We start from the raw sequence: 27638 nt of genomic DNA on the forward strand, positions 1-27638 counted from the left end.
TGGTCGAGATGTTTGTGCTTTTCTCTGTTGCATCCCAGTTTGATGGTTGACACTGTCATGGCGGCGTCTTCACATAAAGCTCGTGCCTGCGGCAGCTCTGCATATCAGATCTCTTCGTTCTCAGTTTGTGATGTGCGAGAGGAGACGTGAAATACACAGAATGAAGTAGCACCGTCAGTGCAGCTAAAGGCATTCGACTTGTGGAGGCTCCTTCTGGTTCCACTCATGGCTGGAAGTAGACGACTGTGTGTTGTCATTTAGCTCTGTGATAAAAAAATCCATTCAAATCCTTCCCCCGCCAGTTTTTAGGATGGCGAGGAGGTCCGGGGATCTGGCGTTCCTTCATTTCTTCAGACACTGGTACATCAGCGCTCGTGGGTTCAGCATGTAGCGCTCGGAGTTGAGCAGCTTGGTGAGATACTGTGGCACCTGAGGCCGGGGAGACATGTAGGAGACACCGGGGCTGACGGCCATCACCTCCGCGATCTTCTGCTTCATCTCGCTTATCTCCCGATCCTGCTTCATCACTTTATCTGTAGAGCAGATGAACGTGTTTCATTCTACAAAAATAGAAACTTATAACCCTAGTCTTATTGGTTTCTGCTAACAGGCTCACATTCAGGCCCTGCCTCAACCTGCTCTACGACTGAAAATCAAAACGGGAAATCTATGATTGAGGACAATAGAAATCAGATTTTCATAAACTTGAAACTAGAGTGCATTCAGTTAAATATGCAGAAATTTTTCTTTTTTTTTAGATTCATATTGACAAACGTTATGCTTTCTAAATCTTGTGCCGAAATGACATTTGTACCAGAAATAAAATGTGCCAAATTTCCAGTGATTCAAACAACTGACCACTGAGGTGTGGACCTTTAAATGTATAATATAACCAAATGGGAATCCACCTTGATGGTTTGAGAGCTGCCATTTTGGAGCCTCTAGTTTGGCATTTTGTCCGGCGCCATCTTGGTTGTTTCAAAAACCAGAAGTAACCATATTTGGAGGAGAGGGGGGGTGGAGCCTGACTGAGAGGACTCTCCACGCCCCCCTTACACCTGAGAGCTGCTAGCTTATGTTGCACACAGAGAGAAAACTGATATGATTTATGAGTGTGAACCTTGAGCGATCTCCAGCTGTCTGCGGGCGTCTCCCAGTGCGGAGAACAGGTCCAGTTTGATGCGAGTCTCTGCGCTCAGGTTGTACTCCAGATGCTGAGCTTTCTCCTGCATGGCCGACAGCGTGGACAGCAGCATGTCCGTCTCTTTCTCCACACAGCGGTACTTTCCCAACGCCTGAGTCCAAGAACACACCGACAGTGAGGACTAGTGCAAAACAGGAACACAAGCATTTTGTTTTACTCCCTGCGGTGACCACCTGAGGGAGTCAGTGCTTTGGTTTCCCAAGTGATTTTAAAGCATGTTTATAATTTCAAGTCGGTTTTTCTTGAGTTCTTTTGGAAATGGAGAAAGTTTTGTTCACTTTAGGAACCAAAGCACCACAGAGAAACAATGATGAACGAGCCAGTCACCAAACATGAAAGCTGCACGGTGATTCTTTCAGCGTTAACTTTTACAGTTTTATTTTGAAGGAGTTGACCTGCACTCACAAGCAGTGTAATGTTTGTATGAAAGACCTGGCGTCTGTTTCAGCATGCGTCATGTATGAGTGCGCCACTGAGATCAAACCACACAATACAACAATGACCAAACCTGATGAAAATAACAATGTGATGACAAAGTGCAATAATACGACTGAGTACGGTCAAATGAGAGAAATAAAAATCTGAGATTTAGAGAATAAAGTTGTAATATGATATAAATATATAAGATTTTGGATGCTTAGTATTATTACTATATTTACAACTATATTCTGGCAATATTATAAAACACTTTCTCATTACAGTACAACTTCATCCTTGTAATATTTGGACTTTTTCTAATTAAATTAGGACTCTAATCTTCCAATATTAAACGTGTTTCTTAAACCATTCTTACTTTTTCTTCAATTGCAACTTTATTCTCATATTATGACTCAATATTCTCCAAATCTCAGAATATTTTTTTCTTCAACAAGGCCCTGATGCTCCATGGTACGATATGTTGACTGCAGCCCAAAATAAAATTAAAAAAAACACTTAAACTTCCCATCATCAAGACCACAAATGTTTCTAATAAACTGCACAAACACAAAGAATTAGAAACATAACAAAGTAATCATGAACAACAACTAAAAACGGAAAAACTACTACATGACCAAACTGAACACAACCAAGTACTGGACCACTTGAGACTCACAGACAAACTCACAAGTTCATTCTGAAATAGAGGAAAACAAATACCTCAACATCACTCTCTAGATCTACCACCCGATTCTCTTTCACTTGATACTCCAGCTGTAGTTGTTTGTACTCTGTCTCTAGATCTTTTACCCTTTTCCTTAACATTTGGGTTTCACAGTGCTCCTGCCTGGTGTAGGAGACGGAGAGAATAACAGTTTGGAAGCGGTGAGAGAGGGGATTCATTCAAAGTCAAGACCAGATCACACAGAAAGGAACATGGCATTTCATTAGTGTGCATCAACATAATAGCATTAACGAAAATATGCTTATTTGCTCTTTTTCGGGGCCGAGAGTTAGACGAGAAGATTGACTGTAAATAAAGATGGACGTCATGACAGCTCCCACAAGTGAAGCCATATCATCCTGATCACCCCCTGGTGGCCGGCTGCAGTATAGGTCATAAACCCCACCTCCTCCATGTTAGCAGGCTGCAGTTAACACAGTCTGCCTTCCAGTAACTTTGTTTCTCACTGTAAGGAACACGTACAATTTGTGTTTGTTTAATCCAAAGAAAAACAAAGTGACTCTGGATAAAACCAGGCTAACCGTTCCCCTCTGTTTCCAGTCATTATGCTAAGCTAAGCAACCCCAGTAACCCTGCAGTAACTAACAGTAACTAGTAACTGCAGCTAAACTAACGCAGCTAATGTCGAACCCTGAGCAAGAGAGCAAATAAGCATAGTTACTAACAGCAGAGTCTAATTGTACTCAGCTGTAAAGAAAAGCAGATCCAGCTTCTGAGTCAGTGAACCTCGACAATGGGACTTACCTGTTTGTGAGGCTCCGGGCTGAACTGGCGGCCTCCTCCAGTTTCTGAGCCTGAAGTTCAGCCAACTGCTTCTCAGCAAAGAGTCGGGCGTCCGTCTCCGCTCTGGTCTTCTTCTCCAGCATCACGCCGCTCTGTTTGTCCCGCTGCTTGGTTTTATTCAGACACAGAATCCTGCAGGAAAAAAAAAACACATTCACTTTAATTTGGTGAGGTCAGAAATGATATAAGGTCTGTTTATTTTTCTGCTGTTTTAAAGTGGTAAAGACCAATATTAGTTTTTTGATAAACCTTTGTAAACAAGGGAAACATATAACTTATAAACTAAAGTAAATAAAGGCTTTTATTCTTTTTTGTGCTGAAAAAACACACAAAAAAAGTTGGTGACACAGTTAATGTACCATATTCAGAATAGTGGGATCAAAGCTCTGATGCATGTTCATCACGATGCACCAAAACATTCAGATCAAAATATTCAAAAGTTTATCATCAGAATCAAAATGATTATTTAATTAAACATTACTTTAAACCACAATCAACCTGAATATGAAATGGCTTAAAGGGTTTTAATTGGATAAGAAAAATCTCCTCATCTCAGCCCCTGTGTTAGTTTTGCTCGTGGTGTTTAAAGCAGCCCACAGACAGAGACCCTTCCCCGGAGTCTTCATCACTCACTTGCTCTGCAGCAGGATGTTGGACTGTCGGAGCAGAGACACCTCAGGTCTCAGGCTCCTCTCGCTGTTGGTCAGGTTGCACATGTGACTCCTCAGCTCCTGCTCGCTCTGCCTGCTCGCCTGCAGCTCCCCCCTCAGCTTCCTCAGCTCCTGCTCCAGCCTGAAATCCAGAGAGAGACACAGGAGCGTTGATTTCACCACCACATGACTCATCTCACACCGAGCTGAGGTGGATCGTCCCTGACTTACTTGTTCGTCTGCTCAGCGTGGTGGTTCTGAGTCTTGTCCGCCACGTCCCGGTTGGGGCTGACCGTTTTGGAGCTGGACCTCTGTTTCTTCTCGGTCCTGGCTGCAGGTGGAGACGGCGTGTTCGTGCTGCTTCGAGTTTTTTTCGGCGAGGAGCTTTTGGTCGCCCGCGTGGCTTTGCTTCCCTGCTCCTCCTGAGGTAGATGTTCCGGGGAGGCACAGGGTTCTGGTACTCCCGCACCACCGGCCAGCAGATCCTTGGACTCACCGGCGGCACCGTGTTTGGACGACGATTGCCGCCGGTGCAACTCAGCTGACTTCACCTCCTGCGCTCCCTTCTCCATCACTCTCTCCTCGCTGCGGATCTGGAGGCAGTCCACAGTGTGAGCCTCATCCTGGGCCACGACAGCTCCGTTCTGACACTGATACTGACTCGACTCTGGCTTTATCTTCCATTTCGAGTCTGCAAACAAAGGAACAAGTAAAGGTTAATGCCATCCCTTTATTGCGTATGTAGTCACAGCCATTTACTTCTGTTCTTCAAAAGTGTTGATTCTGTTTTCTGTTTCCCTACAGTAATCATGTTCCCTTAGCGTTAAAGAACGGACCTGATCTAAGCTGAATTCTACACCAGGGATATAAAAATGTAAAACAGAGACCAGCAGAGAAAGTTCATCTTCATCATTTGGGTGTTTTAGCTGCAGACAAAGATTCCTCAACGGTGAAGCTGTGGCTGAGCGGGATGGACTCACCTGTGCTCCTTCCTCTGACTCACCTCCAGTTTATAAGAACAATAAAGTGCATTAAAATGATAAAAGCAGCAGACAACTGTCCACTTACATTCAATTAAGCTGCTCCACATTACACACTCATAGATATCAGTTCCCTGAATGTGCCTAGAGCAGGAGAGGCGGTGGACTAGTGGCAGAAACTTGGACTATGGGCAGAAAAGGTCTCTGGTTCGACTCCACGGAGAAACAACAAAAAGACGAACCTGGATTGATCTGTCCAAAAATCCAAGAGGATTCTCCCTACCCTGTCTAGTGGCCCTGAGCAAGGCACCTTACTCCGCCAACATCTGCTCCCCGGGCGCCGTACATGGCTGCCCACTGCTCTGTGTGTCCTGCACCAGATCGGTTAAATTTATCTTTATAAATAAATGTATCTTAATCTTAATCCATGAATGATTCTCTGGGAATGATTACATAATATCGAACACATCTATGTCAGAGCAATACCGGAGAAAACCATAACCTTATTGATTAAGGTAATTATTGATCCCGACACCCAGTTTCTGCTCATTTGTAATAAACCCTGCAGAACAGAGATGTAACTTTGAGCATTGATCACACGAGAAAAACCAGCGCCACCCACAGAAACCTCTGATCTCTCACCGCTGGAATCTTGTTTAACAAATAACCTCCAGGAGGTGTAGCGCAAAAACACAAAACTTTATATAGAAGCTAAGCTGGGGACAAACAGAGCAGAGAGGAGTGTGTAGTTGTGAGGGTTGGTAGTTGAACTCACTGCTGCTGCCGTCGGCGCTCGTCTTGGGGAACACCTGCAGGCCTGGGGGGAGCGAGTGCTGCAGGAGGTGCATGTGGAAGTCGTTCTCGCTCTGAACAGCTCTCTGTATGCGCAGCTTGAAGATGTTGGTGAAGTAGCAGGTGGCATCAAACCCCAGATATACCACAGGATATCCAATACTGCACGTGCACACAGAGGGGAGACACTTAGAGTACGTGTGCTTGGTTGTACAGATATAAACATCTTGGCTGACAGATTTGTATTATTAATGCTTACTCTATTAATAAATGCATGCATAATTAAATCTTTTAAATCCTACTCGGCTGGTGTTTGGCTTGTAGCATAAAAGTGAATTTGCTCCCGTAATCTGTGGCACACAAACACGGAGGCTGGTTCTTGACAGCACACGTGGGATTCAGAGAAGTTTAATACTAATGCTGCTTTTTTTATTAATGACAGCTCAGTTCATTTCATGCAAGATTCCTCAATCTGGAGACTTAATTTCACCTCTGCTGGCGGAGGCGTAATCAAAACAGGCAAACGTACCAGTGTGCAGCGAAAAGATGAGACAGGTTGGCGTGAGAGGTTTTCAGGTCCTTGAGTCGGAGAGAAGCCTCTGTGTACACAAGTATAATCCACAGGGACACCGTGGATATGCAGATGCCCTTCTCTGAAAAGACATCAAATAATAATCAGACGTGAAGAGATGGAAAAAAAACTCATAAAACTGATTTATTCAAACAAAAAAACCTGCATATTGATGACAAACATGTTCTACTGACTCACCTGTGTGCCATATGTAATTGAATAACACGTAGGTGCTGGCCACAAAGAACAGCCAGTGCAAAGGAACAAAAATCAAACAAAAGATGTCGAGAGTGAAGGCAGCGCAGACGAAGACAACACAGATAACCTGCAAACACAGAAAAAACAAAACAATTTGAGTCAAATGCACTGGATTCATTCTGTGGAATTAGCATCATCCTCATCACTGCACACAGTCTGGAATGACACTGCAGGGGGGCGTGGGGGTGGGGGGGGGGCGTCTCACCAGGCCGTGGCAGTGGAACGTGGTGTATACGCTGCCGAAGAAGAGCCAGCATGGCCACAGGTACTCCAGTCTGAATTCAAGGATGAAATCCGCCAGCAGCACCACAGTCCACATCACCATAAACTTCAGGAAGGTGTACGCACTGGAGGAGCAATACAAAAAAGAAAATCACATGAAATTGCCTTTTAAATGTCAAATATCAACATGGCGGTGACACTAATGTGCAGTCCAGCCTCTGATTCCAGTAAATACAGACGTGGAAATACGCCTCTTTGGCCGAGACATTAAACACACACACACACAAACACACACACACACACACACACACACACACACTCGCGTAAGCTAATAAAACGCTTGGGATCGGATCTGAGACGTGAAGCCTGTAATTGAGCAGCTGCATCTTAAAAGTGCAGAACATCCTCTGAAGCAGAGGCGCACGGAGAACAATGACTGCTCCCGCATTCATTTTCTCAGGCGACCACGAGCCAAACAGGAGCTGTGGTTTCCTCCTTTGTTCTGCCTGTCCATAGGCTGCTATCACATCACCCCCTTCTTTGTTTGGTAACCATGGCAATATTTCATCTGGAGGAGAGAGGGAGCTCAACAGCATCCCATTACACGTCCCCATCATCCAATCTGCCTTTTAATAACACACGTAGAGGAGGGTGTGTGGTTTAACATATCCTTATGGGTTTTTTCACCACAACATGGAGGTTGTTTCCCAATTATCTTATATCTGATGGAATTATCTGACCTGGAAGAATCATGTGGGCAAGAGAAAGCAACACAGCAGCTTAAATCCCGATTACATATTCAAATTGGCTTTATAATGTCACTAAAAGAGATTATCCTAATTCACATCATTGTTATTGTGAACATAATCATCAAAAAAAATACTTCATCTTTTAACAGTGAAAGCAAAGATTAACAGAGCAGCACAGCATCTTAAATTCTTAACATGTGCACAGATTGGACGTTTAGTGTCACTAAAGGTGTGTTTATAAATTTATCCCGCTAGTAATTTCATTATCAATGTGAAAAAGAACAAGTTATTCCACATCGGAAAGGATCAGTTCATCTAAATCCTAAAGGGAGAATCACAACATCCCAAATCTTCCTTTATGGTATTACTAAACAAGTGTATTTTAATTCATCTCCCTGGTATCCTTACTAGTAATGTAAAATGAAAATTAATTCCACAACAAAATCCAATATTTCATATTAAAGAGACATAAGGCAGGAGAAGAGCATCTTAAATTCCCAAGACAGGTTTAAATTTGCCTTATAATTCCATGGATTATGTTTTTTAATTAGAAATTTTAAATAATCACAATAGCTACCCAACATGCAAAATAGATAATTATGCAACAACGCAAGTTTTTTAAAGTCAGATACCTTATATCATATTTTCTTATAAATTTAAGTAAAATATAAAAAACAAATAAAACAGTGCTTATTTTTCAGAAAAGTTAATTCCAAATAAAAATAGCTGTGCTTTGTTATAATTATCATTATTATTATTATTTGCTTTCCATCTTTCTTAAGTGAAACAATGGCTCATAAAACGAGTGGCTTCTTCCTCCTGCATCCTTCTTTTAAATCTAAAATAGTATATTTTGGCCTTGTCTAAAAACACAAGTATTAATATACATCTGGTACACACAGCATATATTTGTACACACAGCAGAAGACTGAAGGGAACAACAGGCCACGTTCACTTCCACAGCTGCTGATCCCTGTGAGTGTGTGAGTGTGTGTGTGTGTGTGAGTGTGTAAACAAAGCAGGATGAAGTCACCACATGATGAAGAGAAGCTGGTGGATTTAACAACGCCTCGCAGACACAGACAGACAGGGGGTGATGAGGCAGACAGGTGACAGCGATGACATCTCACACAAAGACCACAGCGGCTGCACATCTACCTCTCAGACAGACGCTCCGTGATCTTCAGCTTCTTCATCTTCCGCAGCCTGCTCGCGTCCACAAAGCGTTTCTTCATATTATTATTATGATTATGATTTTGGCTGCCTCCTCTTCCTCCCGCCTCTTCCTCTTCCTCTGCTGCTCCGCGCTGTGTCTCGCCGTCAACAAAAGACAGATCAGAGCGAGAGACTACATCCAAATAGCAGAGAGAGAGAGAGAGAGAGAGATGCGTCTTTGTGGGAGAGGATGTTCAGTTCAACCTGTGATGATGATGAGGATGAGGATGAGGATGAAGAAGAAGATGATGATGATGATGATGTCTGGGAACAAATAGAGGCGACCAGCGGGTCGGCGCATGCGCAGTAGAGGGTGCACCTACCAGTGCTGGACACAGGAGGGGAGCAGATCAGCACACTGAACACACCCACTAGAATAATAACAACAATATTATAATAAAAATTATGATAATTATACAAACTGCTTTACATACCCATTCTAAAAATATGTGTATGTTGACATGTAAGGTATTTCAAAATAAAAGTACATTCATATTTGAGGTACAGTCGTCTGTGGTAGAAAATGTTTTCAGACATCAGAATTAATCTATGATTGAATCAACGTTTATTTATCTATTTATTTATCTTTGTGTCACGCCCGACCGACCGTCATGTGTTTCAATGGTAAAGCTGCAGTCATCACACATAGTGACTTATTATTTTACTTCATCACTAAAGTTTGAATGTATGAATGTCAGATTTTGGACAGACTGTGAGAAAGTTGTTTTGTGTCTTTTGTTGTGTTTTATTAGGACCTGAGCACTGACAGGCACTGACAGGTGAGGCCCAATTGAAATTCAAAGGATTATTATTGTCTTCTACAGGCCAGGCGCTCAATAGCTCTGACTTGGAGGAATGTTCGTTGCCCCTCTCTAGGCCACTGGTTAAAAAACTTAACGTCGAGTTTGGTTATGGAGAAGTTAACATATGTAGTTAGGAAGAAAGCTTCTCAATTTTACAGTATCTGGGAGATGTTTTTGGACTTTGTTAAGAATGGTGACATTGAAGAGGCATTGGAAATGTGAAGTGACTAATCTGGTGTGAGGAATGTGTGCTGTGCTATGTTTCTTGTTAGTGACTGAAATCTATTTTACATATTCAATTTTGTTTTAATTTAGTTTAAACAAATTAGTAGTTTCATTGTAATGTTTTGTATTTGAATTTATGTTGGAATCATATCTTAGCAATTTCTGTGACTTTTGTAATATTTATTTCCATTTATGCTGCCATATGCTCAGGTTGAGGAAGGGTCTTCTGTATATGTAAATTGATGTAAATGTATAAAACTATATAAAACCATTAAAGATATGTTTAAAAAAAATAAAAGGATTACTATTATTATTCAGGCAAATTAATTGGCTTTTGTGTGAAAGTGGTGAAAATTTACTTATTCTGGCAGAATTTTCAATGTGTGTCGCAAAATGGCTCAACGGTGCCCCCCGAGACCCCTGGAACGCGTTCACATTGACCGATCTTCACAAACATCGATACACAGATGTATCATGACCAGATAAACAAAAAAGGCTCAAGGTGCAATTTGAAAAACGTAACATGAAGCCTGATATTTTGCATTAAGTGGCCATTTTTGCCATATTCCACATTTTTACTTTGAGGTACTTGTACCAGGGCTTACATCAGATTGACTTCAAATTGAGATGAGTGTCATCACAACAAGATGGAGATACAAACTAACTAAGGTGACGTCTCTTTCTCACTCTCAGAATTGGGACATTTCCTCAAACCGTGTAAACATTGAGGTACGATGAAGGTTCATCCTTCGCAAAAGGAGACAATGTTGTCACTCCATATATATATATGAAATATAAGCGGGGCTACATTTTCACATATATTGTACAATTCAACCAGTAAACAACTTTTTTATGACACAAAAAGTTTTCTTGAACTTCAATATGTCAACTATGTCAATATGGAGAGGCGGTGGACTAGTGGCAGAAACTTGGACTATGGGCAGAAAAGGTCTCTGGTTCGTCTCTGGTTCGACTCCATGGAGAAACAACAAAAAGACGAACCTGGATTGATCTGTCCAAAAAACCAAGAGGATTCTCTCTACCCTGTCTAGTGCCCCTGAGCAAGGCACCTTACTCCCCCAACATCTGCTCCCTGGGTGCCGTACATGGCTGCCCACTGCTCTGTGTGTCCTGCACCAGATGGGTTAAAAGCAGAGGTTAAATTTCCCTCCTTGCATGAGTGTGCTTTTGCATGTGTTTGGGACAAATAAATGTATCTTATGTCAATATGTCAATACTAAATTTAAATCCATCCATTCTTGTGAAACACTTGATCACTTATTCCCATTAGTAACCTGTATATATATATATATGAGTATTTCATGAAGCAGCAGAAAACCTTGACTTACATTGAGACTTGACATTGTAGCTCCTCTGAATGACGATGGCTCGATACCACAGGTTATACAGTCCGTCATACATTACTGTATATGTGATGTTTATGTATTTGATTGTTTTATATTAAACTCTTTATACTCAGTGTATCAGCTGACTGATAAACAAAACAAACACACCTGCTCTTTATCAAAACGACCTCCGTCATCTGTCAAGGACGCAGCACTCCGCGTGTTAGTTTAACTTTTTAAATGATATTTAATTTCGATATTATCGAGGTTTACCTTAGATACCATGTTCTTTCTTGATAAGACACACCCACTGGCCATAACCTTGCCCCACGGGGGGAATATGGTGAACGTACACCTTTATCATATACAGTGTAAACAAAGACCAGTGGCCTTCCACCATTTCTAACCGCTGCCACATTGGGTACATGCTATCTTCATACGCCCTTGAGTCTGCGTTTGAATCTCACACGTCTCCGCCGTCCTGAGTATATATATCACACCTGTGGCCCTCGGTGGTAGACAGTCTCGGATTGAACTGCCAGTATGCATGCCTTCAACTTCCTGTGCGCCTTGGGCCTCTTGGCTGTTCTTCAGGTGACCTGGGCAGAGGATGTGGAGACTTTGGCAGTAAGTGAAAAATAATCAGGCAACAAACAGATGAGGAACATTCTTGTTTTGTCATTTTAAAAAGCCATGTTTTCTTAAAATAACGTCTTTTTTCTCTCTCATCTCTGAAATCCCACCTGCAGGAGGGTGAGTGCAACTGTTATTCCTGCATCCGTCCTTCAGTAAGATTCAGTTTCATCATTCAGAATCACATTAGGTTTGTTCTCTCTGTCATTTTTCTCTATGTAGCCACAGTCCTGGTGTCAACCTCAGACAAGACTGAGATCGTGAACCTGCACAATGCCCTGAGGAGAAGTGTTCAGCCCTCTGCCAGCAACATGCTGAAAATGGTAAAAAGAAAAAGTGCATTAATATGATGTTATGATTATTGATGCAACGTATTACTGCTTGATCTAATACTTGACATGCTCCCCCCTGCCCCTGCTGTGAGAAATAAACTGATTTTACACACAAGCCCTCACACGTATGCAGATTAAATGGCGTCTGATGTATTGTGGTGGTCTACATGTGCTGATCTAACGGCCGCTCTCCCCTCGGCTCCCCGCAGAGCTGGAACAAGCAGGCTGCAGCCAACGCTCAGAAATGGGCCAACGGCTGCTCCATGAATCACAGCCCAGAGAGCTCCAGAGAGATCAGCAGTAAGTTCCGTTTGTTTTAAAACTACCTGACAGGAAAACACTGTCGCTGCATGTGCACAGAGATGGAAAGAAAACGTGTTATTTACTGAATTCAGTTTTTTTTTCTTTCTGGTTTGGAGAAAATGTCAGAAACCTCATTGCTTCAATAACAAGCATTTAGTTAAATTAAAACTAGAGCCCGATTTATATGGTTAATTCGGGGCTGGTACTGATATTAGGGAGTAAAAACTTTTCTGATTCATATATTCTACTAAACAAAGTTGGAAATAATTTGTTGCTATATCGCTTTAACTAAATCCTCTCTGAACATGATCGGGCTGATTATAGCTGAGACATATTGTGTTAGATTAATTTAGAGTTAGAGGTGTAGTTAATAAAGTGTCTTTCATTGTATGATCATGGATCGAACACAGAATTTTAAAGGTGTACTTCTGTGACTGCAGCTAGTGGCTGTGGAGAGAACCTGTACATGTCCAGCTACAAGAACACGTGGAGCAACGCCATCCAGTCCTGGTACGACGAGGTGAAGGACTGGCGCTACGGAGTGGGAGCACTCAACGGAGGAATGATCGGACATTTCACACAGGTGCAGTCATGTACAGTTTGTATAGATATTATAAACACAAACTGTAGTTATTTCTCCGTTGTGACCTTGTGTATTTTGTGTCTCGGCTCAGATTGTGTGGTACAGGTCCAACCAGGTCGGCTGTGCTGTGGCCCACTGCCCCAACTCTCGATACAAGTACTTCTATGTGTGCCACTACTGCCCACCGTGAGTACATAATACTTCACAAGATATCTGTGGGTCTATATCTGTGTATTGTGTTGGTTAAAATTGAAAGAGAAAATGAAGAAACAAATCATCTATTTTCTTTTTCTAATAAAAGTGCCATGTTTTTTTTAGCCTTGGTAAAATTCAAAACATCATTAAAGGCAAATAATAAAGTGGATGCGGCAGCAGAGCAGTAATACATGAAGTAATGAGGAGAACATTTGCAGTTTGGATCCAATTTCCTTCGCCACTTTGCTCGCTTGTCATTCGACAGTGATTTAAAAGTGCTCTGCCTCCTCCAAGCACGTCCGTGACATATTTGGGCTGATATCCACTGAGTCCTTCCGCTGTGATGTTGCATATTTGATGCTCTGCCCTACATTACAGGGGGAACTTCCAGTACTCTCGCCCCTACAACTCAGGACCCTCCTGCGGTGACTGCCCCAACGCCTGCGACAACAAACTGTGCAGTAAGTGGCGAGCGCGGAGGATGTGATCCCCTCCTCGAGAGGTCGTGCCCGTCAAGCACACTCGTCGATTAGTTCATCAACGAACCTGAGAGGCTGAGCGGGAGAGAAATTAGCTCATTACTATGACACACAAAATGTTAAAGATGACAACGTTAAGATGTTTTTTGATAAAGAGAGAAACACATTACAAACTAATACAATAAATATCTTTACTATCATCCGTAGAATGACAAAATGAATAATTTAAATTAAATGTATTAAAAGAGCAGCTTTCAATAGGCGCTTTAAGAATAAGGAAAACAAAGAATATAATAAACAATCTAAATAGCCCAAAAGGAAAAGATAAGTCATTAAAGATACTAACATGCTATAAGTTGAGGAGAAGAACCTCATTGTGTCAATTGTGGCAAAGTTTCTGAAAGCACAGAGAGAAAGCAAAGACCAATATATTTTAAGTATTCAGGATCATAGCATCTCTGATCTCTATCAGCAGCCGGAAGCTTGTTAGCCTAACTTTCTTTTTGAGATAGAAGAATCATGGAGCTCCTCAGTATCAACCACCTCCTGCTTCCTCCCTCCTCTTTTTTGTATTCCAAGTAATTAGCAAGTAAGCTGAGTAGTTTCTGGATCAAAAACTGAGATTCGGTTTCTAAAATATCTTTGGATTCACAATTTAAAGCTCTCGAGTCGATTTTTTTACTTAGGAACATTTTGCTCTTTTAACTCATGCATATGTGTATGTTTCAGCTATTGATGTGTTTTACTGTATAATAGAATCAAATAGTTTCATACAAGATATCTTATAGTGTGTATACCTGGGTAGAAAATGTGCTTTCTGGCCACATACGGAGGACAACAGTTTTATCTCTGTATACAAGAGCAAAGCATGGGAGGTAAAGCGAGTCATTTGTGAACCACAGGGTCAGGGGTTCGATCCCCGACTAACCCGGCTTAACTTTCTCTTTTCCCCCTGTCCTCCAGCCAACCCCTGTCCCTACGCTGATAAGTACAGTAACTGCCCGGACCTGAAGCAGCAGATGGGCTGCAGCAACAAGGACGTGGCCTCTTGGTGTCCCGCCTCCTGCAAGTGCACCACGCAAATCATTTAAATGACACATGTCCCCCCCCCCCCCCCCCCCCCCCGTGGGTTTCGACTCATCGGCCAGTTTAAATAAATATATGCATCTTCAATCTTGTGTGTCCTCATCTTAATCACCTCCCCCAAAAGAACACAACAACCACAACCTGATAATGTAGCGTGTTTCCCGTTGATTTCACACTGGAAGCGTTTTGACCTGTTCGGCAAACAGCGGAGATTAAGGAGGATATTTAATTTGGCACACAACACTTCTCTGGACAAACACGACGTGCACCGCGGGGGAGGAAGAGGTGGAGAGGGAAAGTTGGATTCTACAAAGATTTCCCAAAGCAGAGCCAAGAAATAGTTGGAGACCACACCTGCTGGCAGAGGCGAATAATACAGACGTCAAACCAGTCTGGCTTTGTGGAATAAATCCAAAAATCAAAACAGACTGAATCCTTAAATATCCTGTGATACTTTTGCATTGTGAAGCAACATACAAGGTTTTTTAATCATTAATACCACCTGAAGTTAGTTTTAGAGGCAGTGGGGGGGACGGGGGACGGAATGTAATCTGAGCTGCCAGGATTCCACAGGAAGCTGGAAAAGGTAACTTCCTGTTAGATAAGATTTCTTTTAATTAAAACACACTGTATGTACAATTGAATCATTATAATTGTGATGATCATAATGATGCATGTTGTTGCTAAGGAACAACAACATATGGCTTTTTGATGTTAGCTGTGGAAGTTATCCTTCTTCTCTCCAGCACGTTTAACCTGCAGCTTTAGAGCAGAAGCGACGCTCCGTCACGAGGCTGAGAGCGTGCGTCTCTCCTCAGGGGTCAACCACTCACGTCCTGGCTGCACAGCAGGCCCCTGGTTCACATAGGGCCGTGTTTGTGTGCGTTAGACTCTTGCCGTCCACATTTGAGAAGCACAGATGGATCTGCAGGCTCGGCTGGTTGGAACTCAACCAGGTTTTTTCCCTTTCCCTCTCTCTGTCTCACGAGCCTGTCTTTGGTTTCCACTCTGCGCTGACAGCAGAGGTTGTTTTCATTTTGGCTCATAAAAAAACATTAGCAGGCAATAGTTAACCTATTGCCACTTTGTCACACGCACGGCTATATTATAATTATAGGCACGGCTATATTATAATTAGCCCCCTTTCCATGTGATAACAAACGTCTCTCGACAAACACGTGGGCTGCGTTCCTGTAATCTTGTCCGAGTGCCAGAAGCAGCCTCTCCACGGCGTGTAGGAGTCATTCAGACGTGATGGGCGTCTTGTTTCTGCTCCGTCACCGAAATCCCAGGGGGCCCGACGAGAGCACCACCTGCAGGGAGAAGACAGGGGAGCTGGAAGGAGGGTTAATTCCCTCAGCAGAGGGGGAGATAAGAGAATACATTTATGTTTTCTCTCTGCCAGCGGATCCAGCGATAGCAGAGGTCCTCTGGCTTGGCCGAGCTCGATAAGCCCGGCCATGCCATCCTGTGGGGCTTATCAACTCCAGCAGCGAGCATCAACAGTCGAAGATGTTTATGACTTTGGCGTCAGTTTGTCTTCCTCGACAGCAGATTGTGTAATATGGCGGAAATAAGGACCATTGGACATGTTGTGCACGGTTAAAGCTCTTGTGGATTTTTTTGAAATTAACAACAGTGAATCTTGAAGTGGTGAAATTTGAAGTTTTTTGCAGGAAAAGATTGTCTCGCTTCGTCTAAATGCTCATAAAATCTGATAGGAAACGTTCAGAGCTTATTACAGCTCCTGCAGGCGGCTCTCTGCTTGTGTTGTGACAGAGAAAATAATCAAATGCGGTGGAGACATTTACCTCGTTAGTTCTTTTAAATGAAATCACATTGAGAGAGGAGGGCGAGGAAAGTGTGAGAAGATAAAAAGAGAAACAGGGAGGGAAGAGGAGAGGAGAGGAAGAGGGAGGGAAACACGCTGGCAGAATCACATTAAGACATTTTCATAGCAAAGGAGAGAAATGCAGGAGGACACAGATCAGATACATCCGTCTGTCCAGACTGAAGACAGTTCATTTAGTCTGAGTCGTTATCTCCCCCCCATCACATCCCTCTGGATTAGAAACAGGAAGCTAGAAGAAAAAAGAACCCTTACTTCATTTACAACTGAGAGAAAAAGATCTTCGGGCTCAGTTCAGCTCTTGATTCATTGTGTTAGATTTTAAAATCCTGATGAAAAATGTCTAAAAGTCACAGTTGTGTTTGTTGTAAATTTCCTTGAACACCAGATATGAGGGTTTTAAAAAATGAGAAGTTTATTTCAGTGTCACTAGTGATTGTTCAAACCATCAAGTGCGTTTCCAACGTCTGGGGACGCCAGGTCCGTGGTCCAATGGCAAAACAGGACATTCACAACAGATAACATGTGTCGCTTGACCTCCGACCTCACAAACAGTCCCCTTATATTCTGTATATAAGGAGTAACGGTTGATTCCCTACTGGTGTCAAATTATCTCAGCTGCACATGTGGTAGATACAGGTTTCGAACCCTTTTTGTTACCGTGCAGTGGCTGACAAAAACCTTACCCCTCATGAAACCATGTTTAAATCCACCAGATCCAGACTTTTATTGGAATTTGCACCAAATTGCAAACACTCCAAAATGTTATGGGTCGTGCCAAACCAGCAAACACAGACGCAAACATAACCTCCTTGGTGGAAGTCTGACGCCACAGACCCTGGATCAGCCCTGCAGGCCTCATGCAGCCGCTCCACACTGAAGCGTCACCTGTGCAAAGGGATCTCCTGCCCAGAAACAGCTGCGGAGGCCTCCAATGAAAGACGAGCATTGAAGCAGTGCCGCAGCTTCCTTCCTCTCGCTGAGTGCTTTTAGATGCAACACAAACAAAACCTGCTACCAGGCTCCTCAGCTCATCATCTGAACCCCGGGTCCCTGAAAACAGATGTTCCGGGGCCGTGACAGATCACTTTCATTGATAAAGGCCTGAAGGAAGGAGGGCTGTAGCCATGGCAAACACTTTATTTCTAATCTGTATGTGGTAGCTGCCTCTATAGTAACCACATACTTCCCTATATTGTCCCGTGGAGCTCCCAGTGTGTGGACTGGGTCTCAGTGTGGAGCTTTTCTCCCCCCCCCCCAGGGCTTCCTAAAGTGGCTGTGAGTGCGACTGTGGTTGTAGTTTTATGATGGCAGCAAGTTCAACCATTGGTCACAAGTCTGAGTTCTCCCAGCAGACCCCGGCTTGGCTAAATACAACAGACCTGCTTCACGTCAGCCATTAGCAGTCGGGTGTTGTTCTTTCTCCGAGCCGCTGCCTGTTCGATGGCCGGTCTCACTCAAGGGTCCGGCAGCGAACGCACATTAAACAAACATTTGGAGAAGGGGTCCCAAGCCTGCGGCGGCGGAAATGGTTCATGTGGGTGTATCCCAAACACAATGTATGGCAAAACACTCGCTCACACACAAAACACAACTGTGAAGAAAATAAAATCAGGAGCGAGAAGGGACTCGAGAAATAATCAGCAGTTTTCAAACAAGTTATTTTTGAGCTACTCTCATGTGTTTTGGTTCAATCAAGTCTGTATATGTTCATTTACACTTATTGTAGATTTGGAATGAAAACCAATCCAATGGGTTATACTTTACCACTTAAAACTTTGAATAAGACTTCTTTAAGGTTTTATTAAGTTATAATTACTGGCTTTATTTACGTACAAAATATCATTAAACTCTTTGAAACCATTAAAAACAACACATTTTGGAAGTGTGTCCAAAACATGCATTTCCTTTTTCATTTTTATTTAAAATATGTCTTTGTTGGTGTAGTTTTCGCTTTGTTTTTGATATTTTTGTATCTTAAGTAAAGTCTCTTCATTATTGGTACAATGTGGCAAAAAAAATGCTTTAAGCTTGTGTTTATTATTCTTATTGGGAAATAATTGAGTCCTACTATCCTATTATTATTATCATTAGGATGTATGATGGAAAACTGATTACTTGTAACCAGGGCCGGGTCTAGGCAGGGGCAAGAGGGGGCCTGGCCCCCTCAAATAAATCCCATTTAACAAATACCTATCCCAATTTCAACACCTAGTGTCGGGGGGTTTGAAAAAAGAGCAGACCCACAACCAGGATGATGTGTTGTTCTTAAAGAGTGGTAGATTAATGTTGTTAAAGTCGTTTTCATCTATCTAACAGTAAGACTGAGATTATAAGATATATGAGACTCAGATTTCAAAATATGAATATTTGCTACAACATTAATGTGGATACCAGCAAGCAGAGGAATAAAGATCAAATATATTTTTGCTCTATTGCCCTTAACTGGGTTCGTTTATGAGATTATAATTGTAAACCAGGCACCTTTGATGTCTGTGCTCGGGCCCTAATAATAAATAAATAATAATAATAAATACAAATATACGGAGGAAAACTTCAGTTTGGTTTTGTTGCATTTAATTGAAATTTGAATAAAAAGAAAGGAAGCGAACAAGGAGGAAACAAGGAAGGAAGATAAGAAGCGATGGAGAAAAGAAGACAATACAACATTAATATTAACTAACATTTTTAGGGCTGCAAAGCAGCACTGGGTGGGCCCGAGCACATCCATTTTGAAGCGTTGCATGCTTTTTGTCTGAAAAAACAAAAATAACCAGTTCTGAGAGAGAAAGAGACGTGACCTTTGCAAGACATAAAGTTTCCTTTGATCTAGGAAGACTGAAATCAAAGGATTCATGGTCCATGTATGTCCGCGTTACAGAACATCGTGTTTTAATGGCGATTAATCAAACTTTGACACCACGCCACGGTCACACCGTGTGATTAAAAAAAAATCCGTCAGTCAGTTTTTATCTCCATCTTGTTGTGATGACACTCATCTCAATTTGAAGTTGATCCGATGAAAACCCTGGTACAAGTGTATCAAAGAAAAAATGTGGAATTTGGCCAAAATGGCCACTAAATACAAAATATCAGGCTTCCTGTTTTGTTTTTACAATTGCACCCAGAGACTTTTTTGTTTGTTTGGTCATGATACACCTGTATATCGATTTTTGTGAAGACAGGTCAATGGGAACACCTTCCGGGGGTCTCGGGGGGCACTGTTGAGCCATTTTGCGACGCCCATTGAAAATTCCTTCAGAATACGTAAATTTTCACCACTTTCTAACTTTCTGCAAATTTTGGTAAGAAGTTGAGCATGTTAAAGCCCTCAAAAAGCCAATTCATTTGCCTGAATAATAATAATAATAATCATTACAATTTCAATAGGGTCTCACCAGACACCTTTGATGTCTGTGCTCGGGCCCTAATAATAATAATATAATAAAGCACAATGCCCCCTCAAGATTTGTGGCTGCCCCCTCATACATGTCTGTCTAGACCCGGCCCTGCTTGTAACTGCAGAGAGAGAGGAACGATAAAGCTGTTTCTTTTACAAGCAGATGTGTATCCACAGAAAACCAAACTGATTATAAAAATGTCCAAACAAGACGGTCTGCTCAAAGATAAATAGCAAACACAGAGCAAGACTGGACGCCTTCAAACCCTGACGCCTCCGAGGGTTTGCAGGGATGTTTAACTGCTCCTGGTGGTTTTTAATATACAGTGGCAGGAAAAGGTTTGGTCAATATTTCGCCTACTTGACGGTAAATAATAACCTTATATCCAAAATGCAAAATGTGGAAGAGTCTTAAGTTCCAGAAACTGCTCGTGTTTTATCGAATCCATTCATCCCCCCATTCAAGAAATGTTTCCTGCTGCAGACCCAGTCTCGTGTTTCACAGCTGGAGATTGTGTTCTTTCATGAAATCCTGCACCACTTTCTCTTTCCTTACTGCAGCCAAAACTTTTTTTAGGCTTCTTATGATCTCCCTCGAAGGACATATGTGTGCAGGTGTGGCTGAGCGGTGCACCCCCCACCAGGGTCTGCTGAATCGCTCTGTGGGTCTTTTATAGTCAAACAAATGTTTTTTATTTGCCTCTAAATCCAAAATGCAGTCCTCCCTGAAAGTTTTCTCTGCTTTCTAGACCTCAAGTTGACGTCCATCATTCTTGTTAACTGCTTTAACAGCGTTACTGAGCTGAGAGCTACCTGCGAACAACACTCTGCTAACTTCTCCTGCTTTAGCTCCTGGTCACCTGACTCAAATCTGCCTGAGAGCAATGCAGCTGCTTGGAGGTGCCCATTGTTCCTGAAACAATTATAAAGGCTATCAATCCTCATGTGCATTTCGATGTCAAATTCCATATTTCCTGAAATATATTTCTGTTCTGCCTGGGAAAAAAATTCATGAAAGACATACGCTTCTTGGTGCATTTTGACACGAGGAACGCCCTGACAGATATTGCATGAGAGCAGTGCATTACTCTCCACAGAGTGCTGCTCTCACCGAAGTTCCTATTTTACCCTCTCTTGGCCTTAATAAAAAATAAGCCCCGAGGGTCTTTACATCTGCTTATCGCGGCTGCCACAGTAATTTGACACAGACGTTTTCTCCGGGCCTGACATTCACACAGAAGGCCGGTAGAACATTCCTTTTTCTCATCCTGGTAAATCTGTTCGCCATTAGCCGGTGTCGGACAGACGCAGGAACCGAATCCATACGCTTCACTCAGGAATGGCTCGGTCACGCAGGGGTCAACCGCTCAGGGTTCACTATGTCAGCGGCAACCAATGCATTCCTAGATACGTGACGTGAGAAAAGATAGCTTGGAAGGTCGGGTTCTCCTGGAGAGAAGTGGGCGGCGCAAACTCCCTGTAAATCTTTCACCACGTCTGTTTGTAAAGATTTTAGTCTGTTTTAAACTGATTCACTAAATCAGTTTGCACCGGGGGAACTTTCCAGCAGAGGAGGATGTGGCGCTGCCCTGGTCATGTCTGTATGGTGTCTGTCTGTAACGTCGGCCTTTTAACAGTCGGCCATGTTTGAATCTGTCGTATGAAATACGTTTTTTAGAACCCATCGTTAACTGAGAAGCTCAATTGGCTGTTGCATACACGTTTTCACACGGACAGACAAACAAATAGTGTTTTTAATATTTCTTGCAGTTTCAAATTGATGACTCCCCCTGTGTGTCTCAGTAATTTTGTCCTGTTCATCAAGGTTCCATCGATTCACACACTCAACCAATCACGAGTCGGTCTCAGCTATCCATCATAAAGTTTTACTCCGTTTTAACAGCATTAAAAAATGATGTGTCGCTTACAAACTTACACGTGAACATCAGAGTGATAAGAACTACGTAAAACAAGAGAAAACATCTTTGAGGAAAATCAATTCCAAGAGTAATTTAACTTTTTTGTCTGGTCTATGTCCATTAACATAGACCTATAGATCTAGAAACTTTGGCTTCACTCTTGGGAAGTTGTCACATTGTCCATCTTTATATACAGTTGTGTTGACTTCTTCTGTCGGCCAAATTGGGACAAAAGAGATCACTCAGACCCTGCATCCCTCAATCCAATGAATTGCCAACTACTCAAACTCAAAGCTACTGGAGCGTGACAATCTGCAACAAAACACTGGCTGGGACCTGATGTGAAGTCAGAGGTGTGGAATCATCCAACATGAATATAATTCGTCACAAAAGGAGGCCCCTGTTGATGAGTAGCTTTATTTACATACTGTTTTTTACACAGAGTACATATGGATGCTGTGACCATATATCACAGTAAGGACTCAGAATGTCTGCAATGGAATATACTGAGGTTTGTGTTCAAGTATTTCTCCCTGATCCCTTGAAGCAACAGTGCGTGCACGCACACATATACAAACGCATACCTTGAGAAAACTGGAAATATTATCCCACCGCGTTGTTTGTATAAACCTGCTGCGGTTTGTTACGTTAGAAATCAAGCGTGTCTATTTTAATTTATGGTGCAGCTCTCACAGCTTTGGCTTGAGGTGCGTGTCTGTCACGAGAGGGAAAACACATGGCCTCCCATATACAGTAACCGCTCTCTATACTGTACATCTGGCCGGCTCTTATGCAATTACCATGCCTCCCATAATGACTAACATGTGACCAAACATTTAAACAACTGTACAATCATACAACAGACATTCCCTCTGAATTGCATACAAGCAAATATTGGTAAATTGCTTTGAACTAGGATTTAATGACACAGCTGGAACTGGCATGAATGTTCTCGTGGACGCCGGCCACTTGTGAACACTGTAAATGTTTCAAAGAGACTAATTATATCGTAGCTCCTCCCGCTGTTTGCGTGACAAGTCGTTTTCTCCTCCCGTCTCTCCTCCACTGACATGCCTCAATCCACAGATCTCTACATCCTGTGCATTTAAAGCCCACTCCCCATGTCGTTTAGGTCAGGATGTTTTCTCTGGTGGTTTTTCTTTGCTTTTTCTCAGTCCCCCTCCTCCTTCCTTCGTTTCCCTGTTTCGATGGGAAGTCCTGGGTTGTGGCCCAATCATTTTAGTTTTTATTAAGATGCGGTGATAACGCGGCAGGTTGATTGCCACGTGAGGAAAGGGTGCGGCGACCGCCCCTCAATTAGGCGTCATTTATAGAAGCCGGCGCTAGATAAAGCAATTACAGCTTCACTGCAGGGAGGCGGGCATCAGGATGTGCTGCAGAGGAAGCCGTGGCGCTGCCTGTCGAGGCGATTTCATCCAAAAACAACACGACAGCAGCTCGTAGGATAAAGACGGCAGGGAATTAAAAAGTAAAATAATATCAGTTGTATTATGTGTCTTTAAACGCATTTCCACACGCTCTGCTTTACAATTAGCTTGACATTTAAAAAATCGGACAGAAAAACGCGGCTAAGCTGTGACATTATGAGCCGAAGGCGAAATGAGGACCGGTCACACGTCGCCGCTGCTTGAACGCATTTCTCGCCACTTCCCCCTCGCCACGGGGAGAAATGTCAGAATGAATATGTTATTTCATACCTGCTGTGGCCGGGGTGTTATCTTTGTAATTGAGGAAACTAAGAAGTCAAGCAAAGATTTATCTGCGTGTGAATAAATAAGAGAAGTCCCACGACACTGCAAAGTAACTAAACCTCCAACACCAGCACCAGCCCCCCCCGTCCACCACCTCTCTGCAGCTGGCCTGTTACACACCCTCCCTCAAATATACTGCATAGTTCCAGAATTGGCTGAAATGTCGACATAATACACTGCGTTCCACGTTATTATGCAAATGGGATATAAGGGTTAAAAACATTCATTTTTTAGTTTTTGAATTAAACTCATGGATGGTATTGTGTCTCAGGGCTATTTGGATGATTGAAATCAATCTCAGACACCTGTGATAATTAGTTTGCCAGGTGAGCCCAATCAAAGGAAAACTACTTAAGAAGGATGTTCCACATTATTAAGCAAGCTACATGTTTAAGGCAAAATAGGGAAGAAAAAGGATCCCTCTGCTGCTGAAAAGGAGCAAATAGTGCAATTCCTTGGTCAAGGTATCACAACATTGGATATTTCCAAAAGAATTGCGCGTGATCATCGGACGGTGAAGAAATTTGTCACTGATTCACAGCACAAGCGGGTTCGTTCAGACAAAGGCAAAATAAGGAAGATTTCTGCCAAACAAATGCGTAGGGTTAGGAGGGCAGCCACTAAAATGCCATTGAATAGCAGCAAACAGGTGTTTGAAGCCGCTGGTGCCTCTGGAGTCTTGCAAACTTCAAGATGAAGGATGCTCAAGAGGTTTGCAAGTGTCCTTAAAACCTGTTATTCGTTCCTCTAAACCAAGCTCACAAGCAAAAAAGGTTGCAGTGGGCTCAGGACTTCATAAAGACTAAGTTCCAAACTGTTTTGTTTACGGATGAGTGCCGTGCAACCCTTGATGGTCCTGATGGATGGAGTAAAGGATGGTTGGTGAATGGCCACCATGTCCCAACAAGGCTGAGACGTCAACAAGGAGGTGGCGGAGTCATGTTTTGGGCCGGAATCATGGGGAGAGAGCTGGTCGGCCCCTTCAGGGTCCCTGACGGTGTGAAAATGACCCCGGCAAAGTACGTAGAGTTTCTGACTGACCACTTTCTTCCGTGGTACAAAAAGAAGAACCGTGCCTTCCAAAGCAAAATCATATTCATGCATGACAATGCACCATCTTATGCTGCAAAGAATACCTCTGGGGCATTGGCTGCTATGGGCATAAAAGGAGAGAAACTCATGGTGTGGCCCCCATCTTCCCCTGACCTTAACCCTATTGAGAACCTTTGGAGCATCATCAAGCAAAATATCTATGTGGGTGGAAGGCAGTTCACATCCAAGCAGGTGCTCTGGGAGGCTATTATGGCATCCTGCAAAGACATTAAAGCAGAAACTATCAAAGAACTCACAAGTTCAATGGATGCAAGAATTGTGAAGGTGATATCAAAGAAGGGGTCCTATGTTGACATGTAACTTGACCTGTTAAGATGTTTTTGATTAAAACCTTTTTTTGATTTCAGTATATATGACCTCTTAATGCTGCAAATTCAACAAATGACAATTTTTATTTCTTTACAACTTATAAAATATCTTTAAACTCAGAAACTCAGAGACTGCATAATAATTTGGAACACTGCATTTTGAGTTTTTTATTTAAAAAAAAAAATACTGTTATCATTGGGAGGTTTGTTCAATAAAATTTGAATTATACTCTAACAGTTGATGACTTGAAAAATATACTGACTGGCTGTGCATTACTATTTAGGAAAATCTGAGCAAAGTGTAATCTGCATAATAATGTGGAACGCGGTGTAGAGCCAAACTTGGACGGGAAGCCAGCTTATGCCATCAAAGTATTATGTAATCCTAATTACCATACAGCAAATCTATTCTCTTCAAATCTTTACAGCGCATCTTCAAGTCAAATCTACTCGAAAACTGCTGAGCCTATTTAAATGTTTCACTTTCGAGGATTTAAACTGGAGAGCGTCCAGTGACGAGAAGAAAAAAACATCTTTAAAAAAGCCGGAATAGCTCCAGAGGGTCGGTTGCTCTCCGTCTTCCTGCTGTAATGGGAAAAACACATGTCAGACATTTCTCTGTATCGCGTTTTGCACATGTGGCTTCGGTCCCACAGTGTTCGTACTGTACGCACGCTCCTCTGTCTGCACTCGGCTTTGACTGATGCCCGCTGCTCATCCTATACCGTAACGCTATAGGCACAAGCTCTAAATCCTCCGCACACCTGTTAAACATTCAAGCGCTCCCAGCCCTCTTCAAACAAGCGCTGCCTATCAGCCTCTGCAGAGGAGCCCAGAACCAGATGCTGGTGCAGGGAGGGCGTGAGGAGGCAGCGTCTCTCATCAAGACCTTATCTTCACTTTGATTTGGCTTCTATTTGATGCCGTAGTTTCTGTCCATCACCAGTAACTGAGGGAATCGAGCAGAATAAACCAATCTCAAATACAGAGGTGATGCAAACCACTATGCGAGGCTATATAGGGAAATAATGGTCGGCCACTTAAAGAGCACAAAAGGCCGCCGCAGGATAAACACGAAGGGGGCTTGTGATTGTTCTTGATTGCCCGCAGCCAACATGGTGATTACGCATCTACGTCTTCTTCCCTCCGAGCGAGCTTATCAGGGTGGGCGATTGTTCCCCTCAGCCCGAGCCACAGGAAACGAGGGTACTTTCAGAGGGGGCAGGGGGCTGGGTGGCGGGAGCGCGGCCCTCCGGGATGGAAAGGAGGTGTCGGCCCACTATCATCCTCTGCATTCCTGTGCCTGCCCCCATGGTGCACCAGGGAAAGACATGTTGACGCAGATGAACTCACTGCAAACATTCATGCAAGGGTGCAGGGTCATTTTATCTGACTTCATAACAGTTTAACGGCGCATTCCTTTGTGAACAAGTGAAATGACTTCATGTGTTTCACCGATAAATAAGGGTGTTAAAATAAGATGTATTTCTGAAATACATCCTCTCTTCTTCCCGTTGGGTTTTCTCGTCTTCATCGTTTTCACCAGTTGCCCACTGAGCAACTTTGTTCCTTTAACCCGCCTGTCCTGCTGTAGCGTTGCATCAGGCCTGGCAGGCTGCAGTTTGCACACGGAGATAATGACACGTGTCCAGCCGAGTCCACGGGAATATTTACTTTTTACATTTATCTCCACGAGCGTTTCAACACCAGTCAATGAAAAACCTGCTGCAGGTTCAAAGCAACACAAATTACACTGCAGCTGGAAATGTGAGGTATGAGCCACACAACATATGAAGAAAGGTATTTCTTTGCTTATTTCACAGATGAAATGCTTTAAAGTCTTTCTGTCAGAGGGTCACGACACAGGAGCCGGTTTCATAACTGTCATGCGTGTCTGTCCCCAGAGGCCAGAGCCGATAAGTTCACAGCTGTCACAGCGTCCTTGAGTTAAATACTGAACCTGTACCTGCTCTAGAGTCTGAGCTGGCTCTGACCTCCACAGTCACATGCAAACAGTATTTTAAACTCCAGCGAGGAGGTTATGTTTTCATTGTTGTTTGATTATAAGCAAGAACTTGGTGAATGGATGCAGTATATGGGTCAGGGTGAAAAAAAACATTAAATTGTAGTGCAGCTCCAGATCGAAGGGGCGGATCCAATCAACTCTTTTCACTTTCTTTAACAATTTCCTTGATTTCTCAGAGAATAAGTCATGGATCTTGATGAAAAATGTTGGGAACTGGTATCTTTGAGTGTGTGAAATTTGATGCAGCCTGATTGAATTCAAGGAGACTGTTGGGCCTTGTCAGAGAGATGAGTTCTACTGAAAACCATTCTAACTAACTATGTTTCAAAAGGATGTAAAAACTCCTGACTTTACTTGTTGCAACAGTCGTTTCATGACATAACCCCTGCAGCTGCTGAGGGGTTCAAAAAATAAACCACAATCTACCATTGTTTTTTCATATCTGTAGATGAAGTATGATCTAATAAAAAGGTCTGAAGCATTTAAACCCCATTTTTCTCTCACAGATAAATCGCTCTTTTTCATTCAGATGTAATATGTTGGACTTCCAGGTTTAGACATTCTGAACTCTAGGAAAAATATTCGACTGAAGCAATACAACAACAAACTCCCAACAGCTGAATAAAAGTATCTCCGCCAGTGGACGCGAGGAATGGTCGACATACACGCGAGGAACTACC

At 42.8% G+C, this 27638-nt stretch overlaps 2 protein-coding genes across 2 annotated transcripts; one reads left to right on the plus strand and one right to left on the minus strand.

Moving 5' to 3' along the window:
- Positions 1-342: 342 nt before the first annotated feature.
- si:dkey-12h9.6 (macoilin) lies at positions 343-8606 on the minus strand. Its single transcript, XM_061091827.1, is given in 9 exon segments — positions 343-533; positions 1121-1295; positions 2342-2461; positions 3107-3281; positions 3783-3941; positions 6101-6224; positions 6341-6467; positions 6606-6747; positions 8530-8606. Coding segments are annotated over 9 exon segments (1290 nt in total).
- Positions 8607-11503: 2897 nt separating this feature from the next.
- On the plus strand, positions 11504-14576 carry LOC133024858 (serotriflin-like). Its single transcript, XM_061092022.1, has 8 exons — positions 11504-11587; positions 11710-11713; positions 11816-11916; positions 12135-12225; positions 12669-12811; positions 12903-12997; positions 13385-13467; positions 14449-14576. The coding sequence occupies exons 1-8, from the start codon at positions 11504-11506 to the stop codon at positions 14574-14576; spliced, it is 729 nt and encodes a 242-aa protein (XP_060948005.1).
- Positions 14577-27638: the final 13062 nt, after the last annotated feature.

The sequence above is a fragment of the Limanda limanda genome, chromosome 18 (genome assembly GCF_963576545.1).
Source record: "Limanda limanda chromosome 18, fLimLim1.1, whole genome shotgun sequence".
Classification (NCBI taxonomy): Eukaryota; Metazoa; Chordata; class Actinopteri; order Pleuronectiformes; family Pleuronectidae; genus Limanda; species Limanda limanda.

Bases quoted from the DNA above. Each gene is read 5' to 3' on its own strand.
- LOC133024858 (XM_061092022.1), top strand. From the start codon at position 11,504: ATGCATGCCTTCAACTTCCTGTGCGCCTTGGGCCTCTTGGCTGTTCTT. The intron at 12,812-12,902 runs GTGCAGTCATGT...GTCTCGGCTCAG, and splicing joins TGATCGGACATTTCACACAG to ATTGTGTGGTACAGGTCCAA. The intron at 13,468-14,448 runs GTAAGTGGCGAG...CCTGTCCTCCAG, and splicing joins CTGCGACAACAAACTGTGCA to CCAACCCCTGTCCCTACGCT.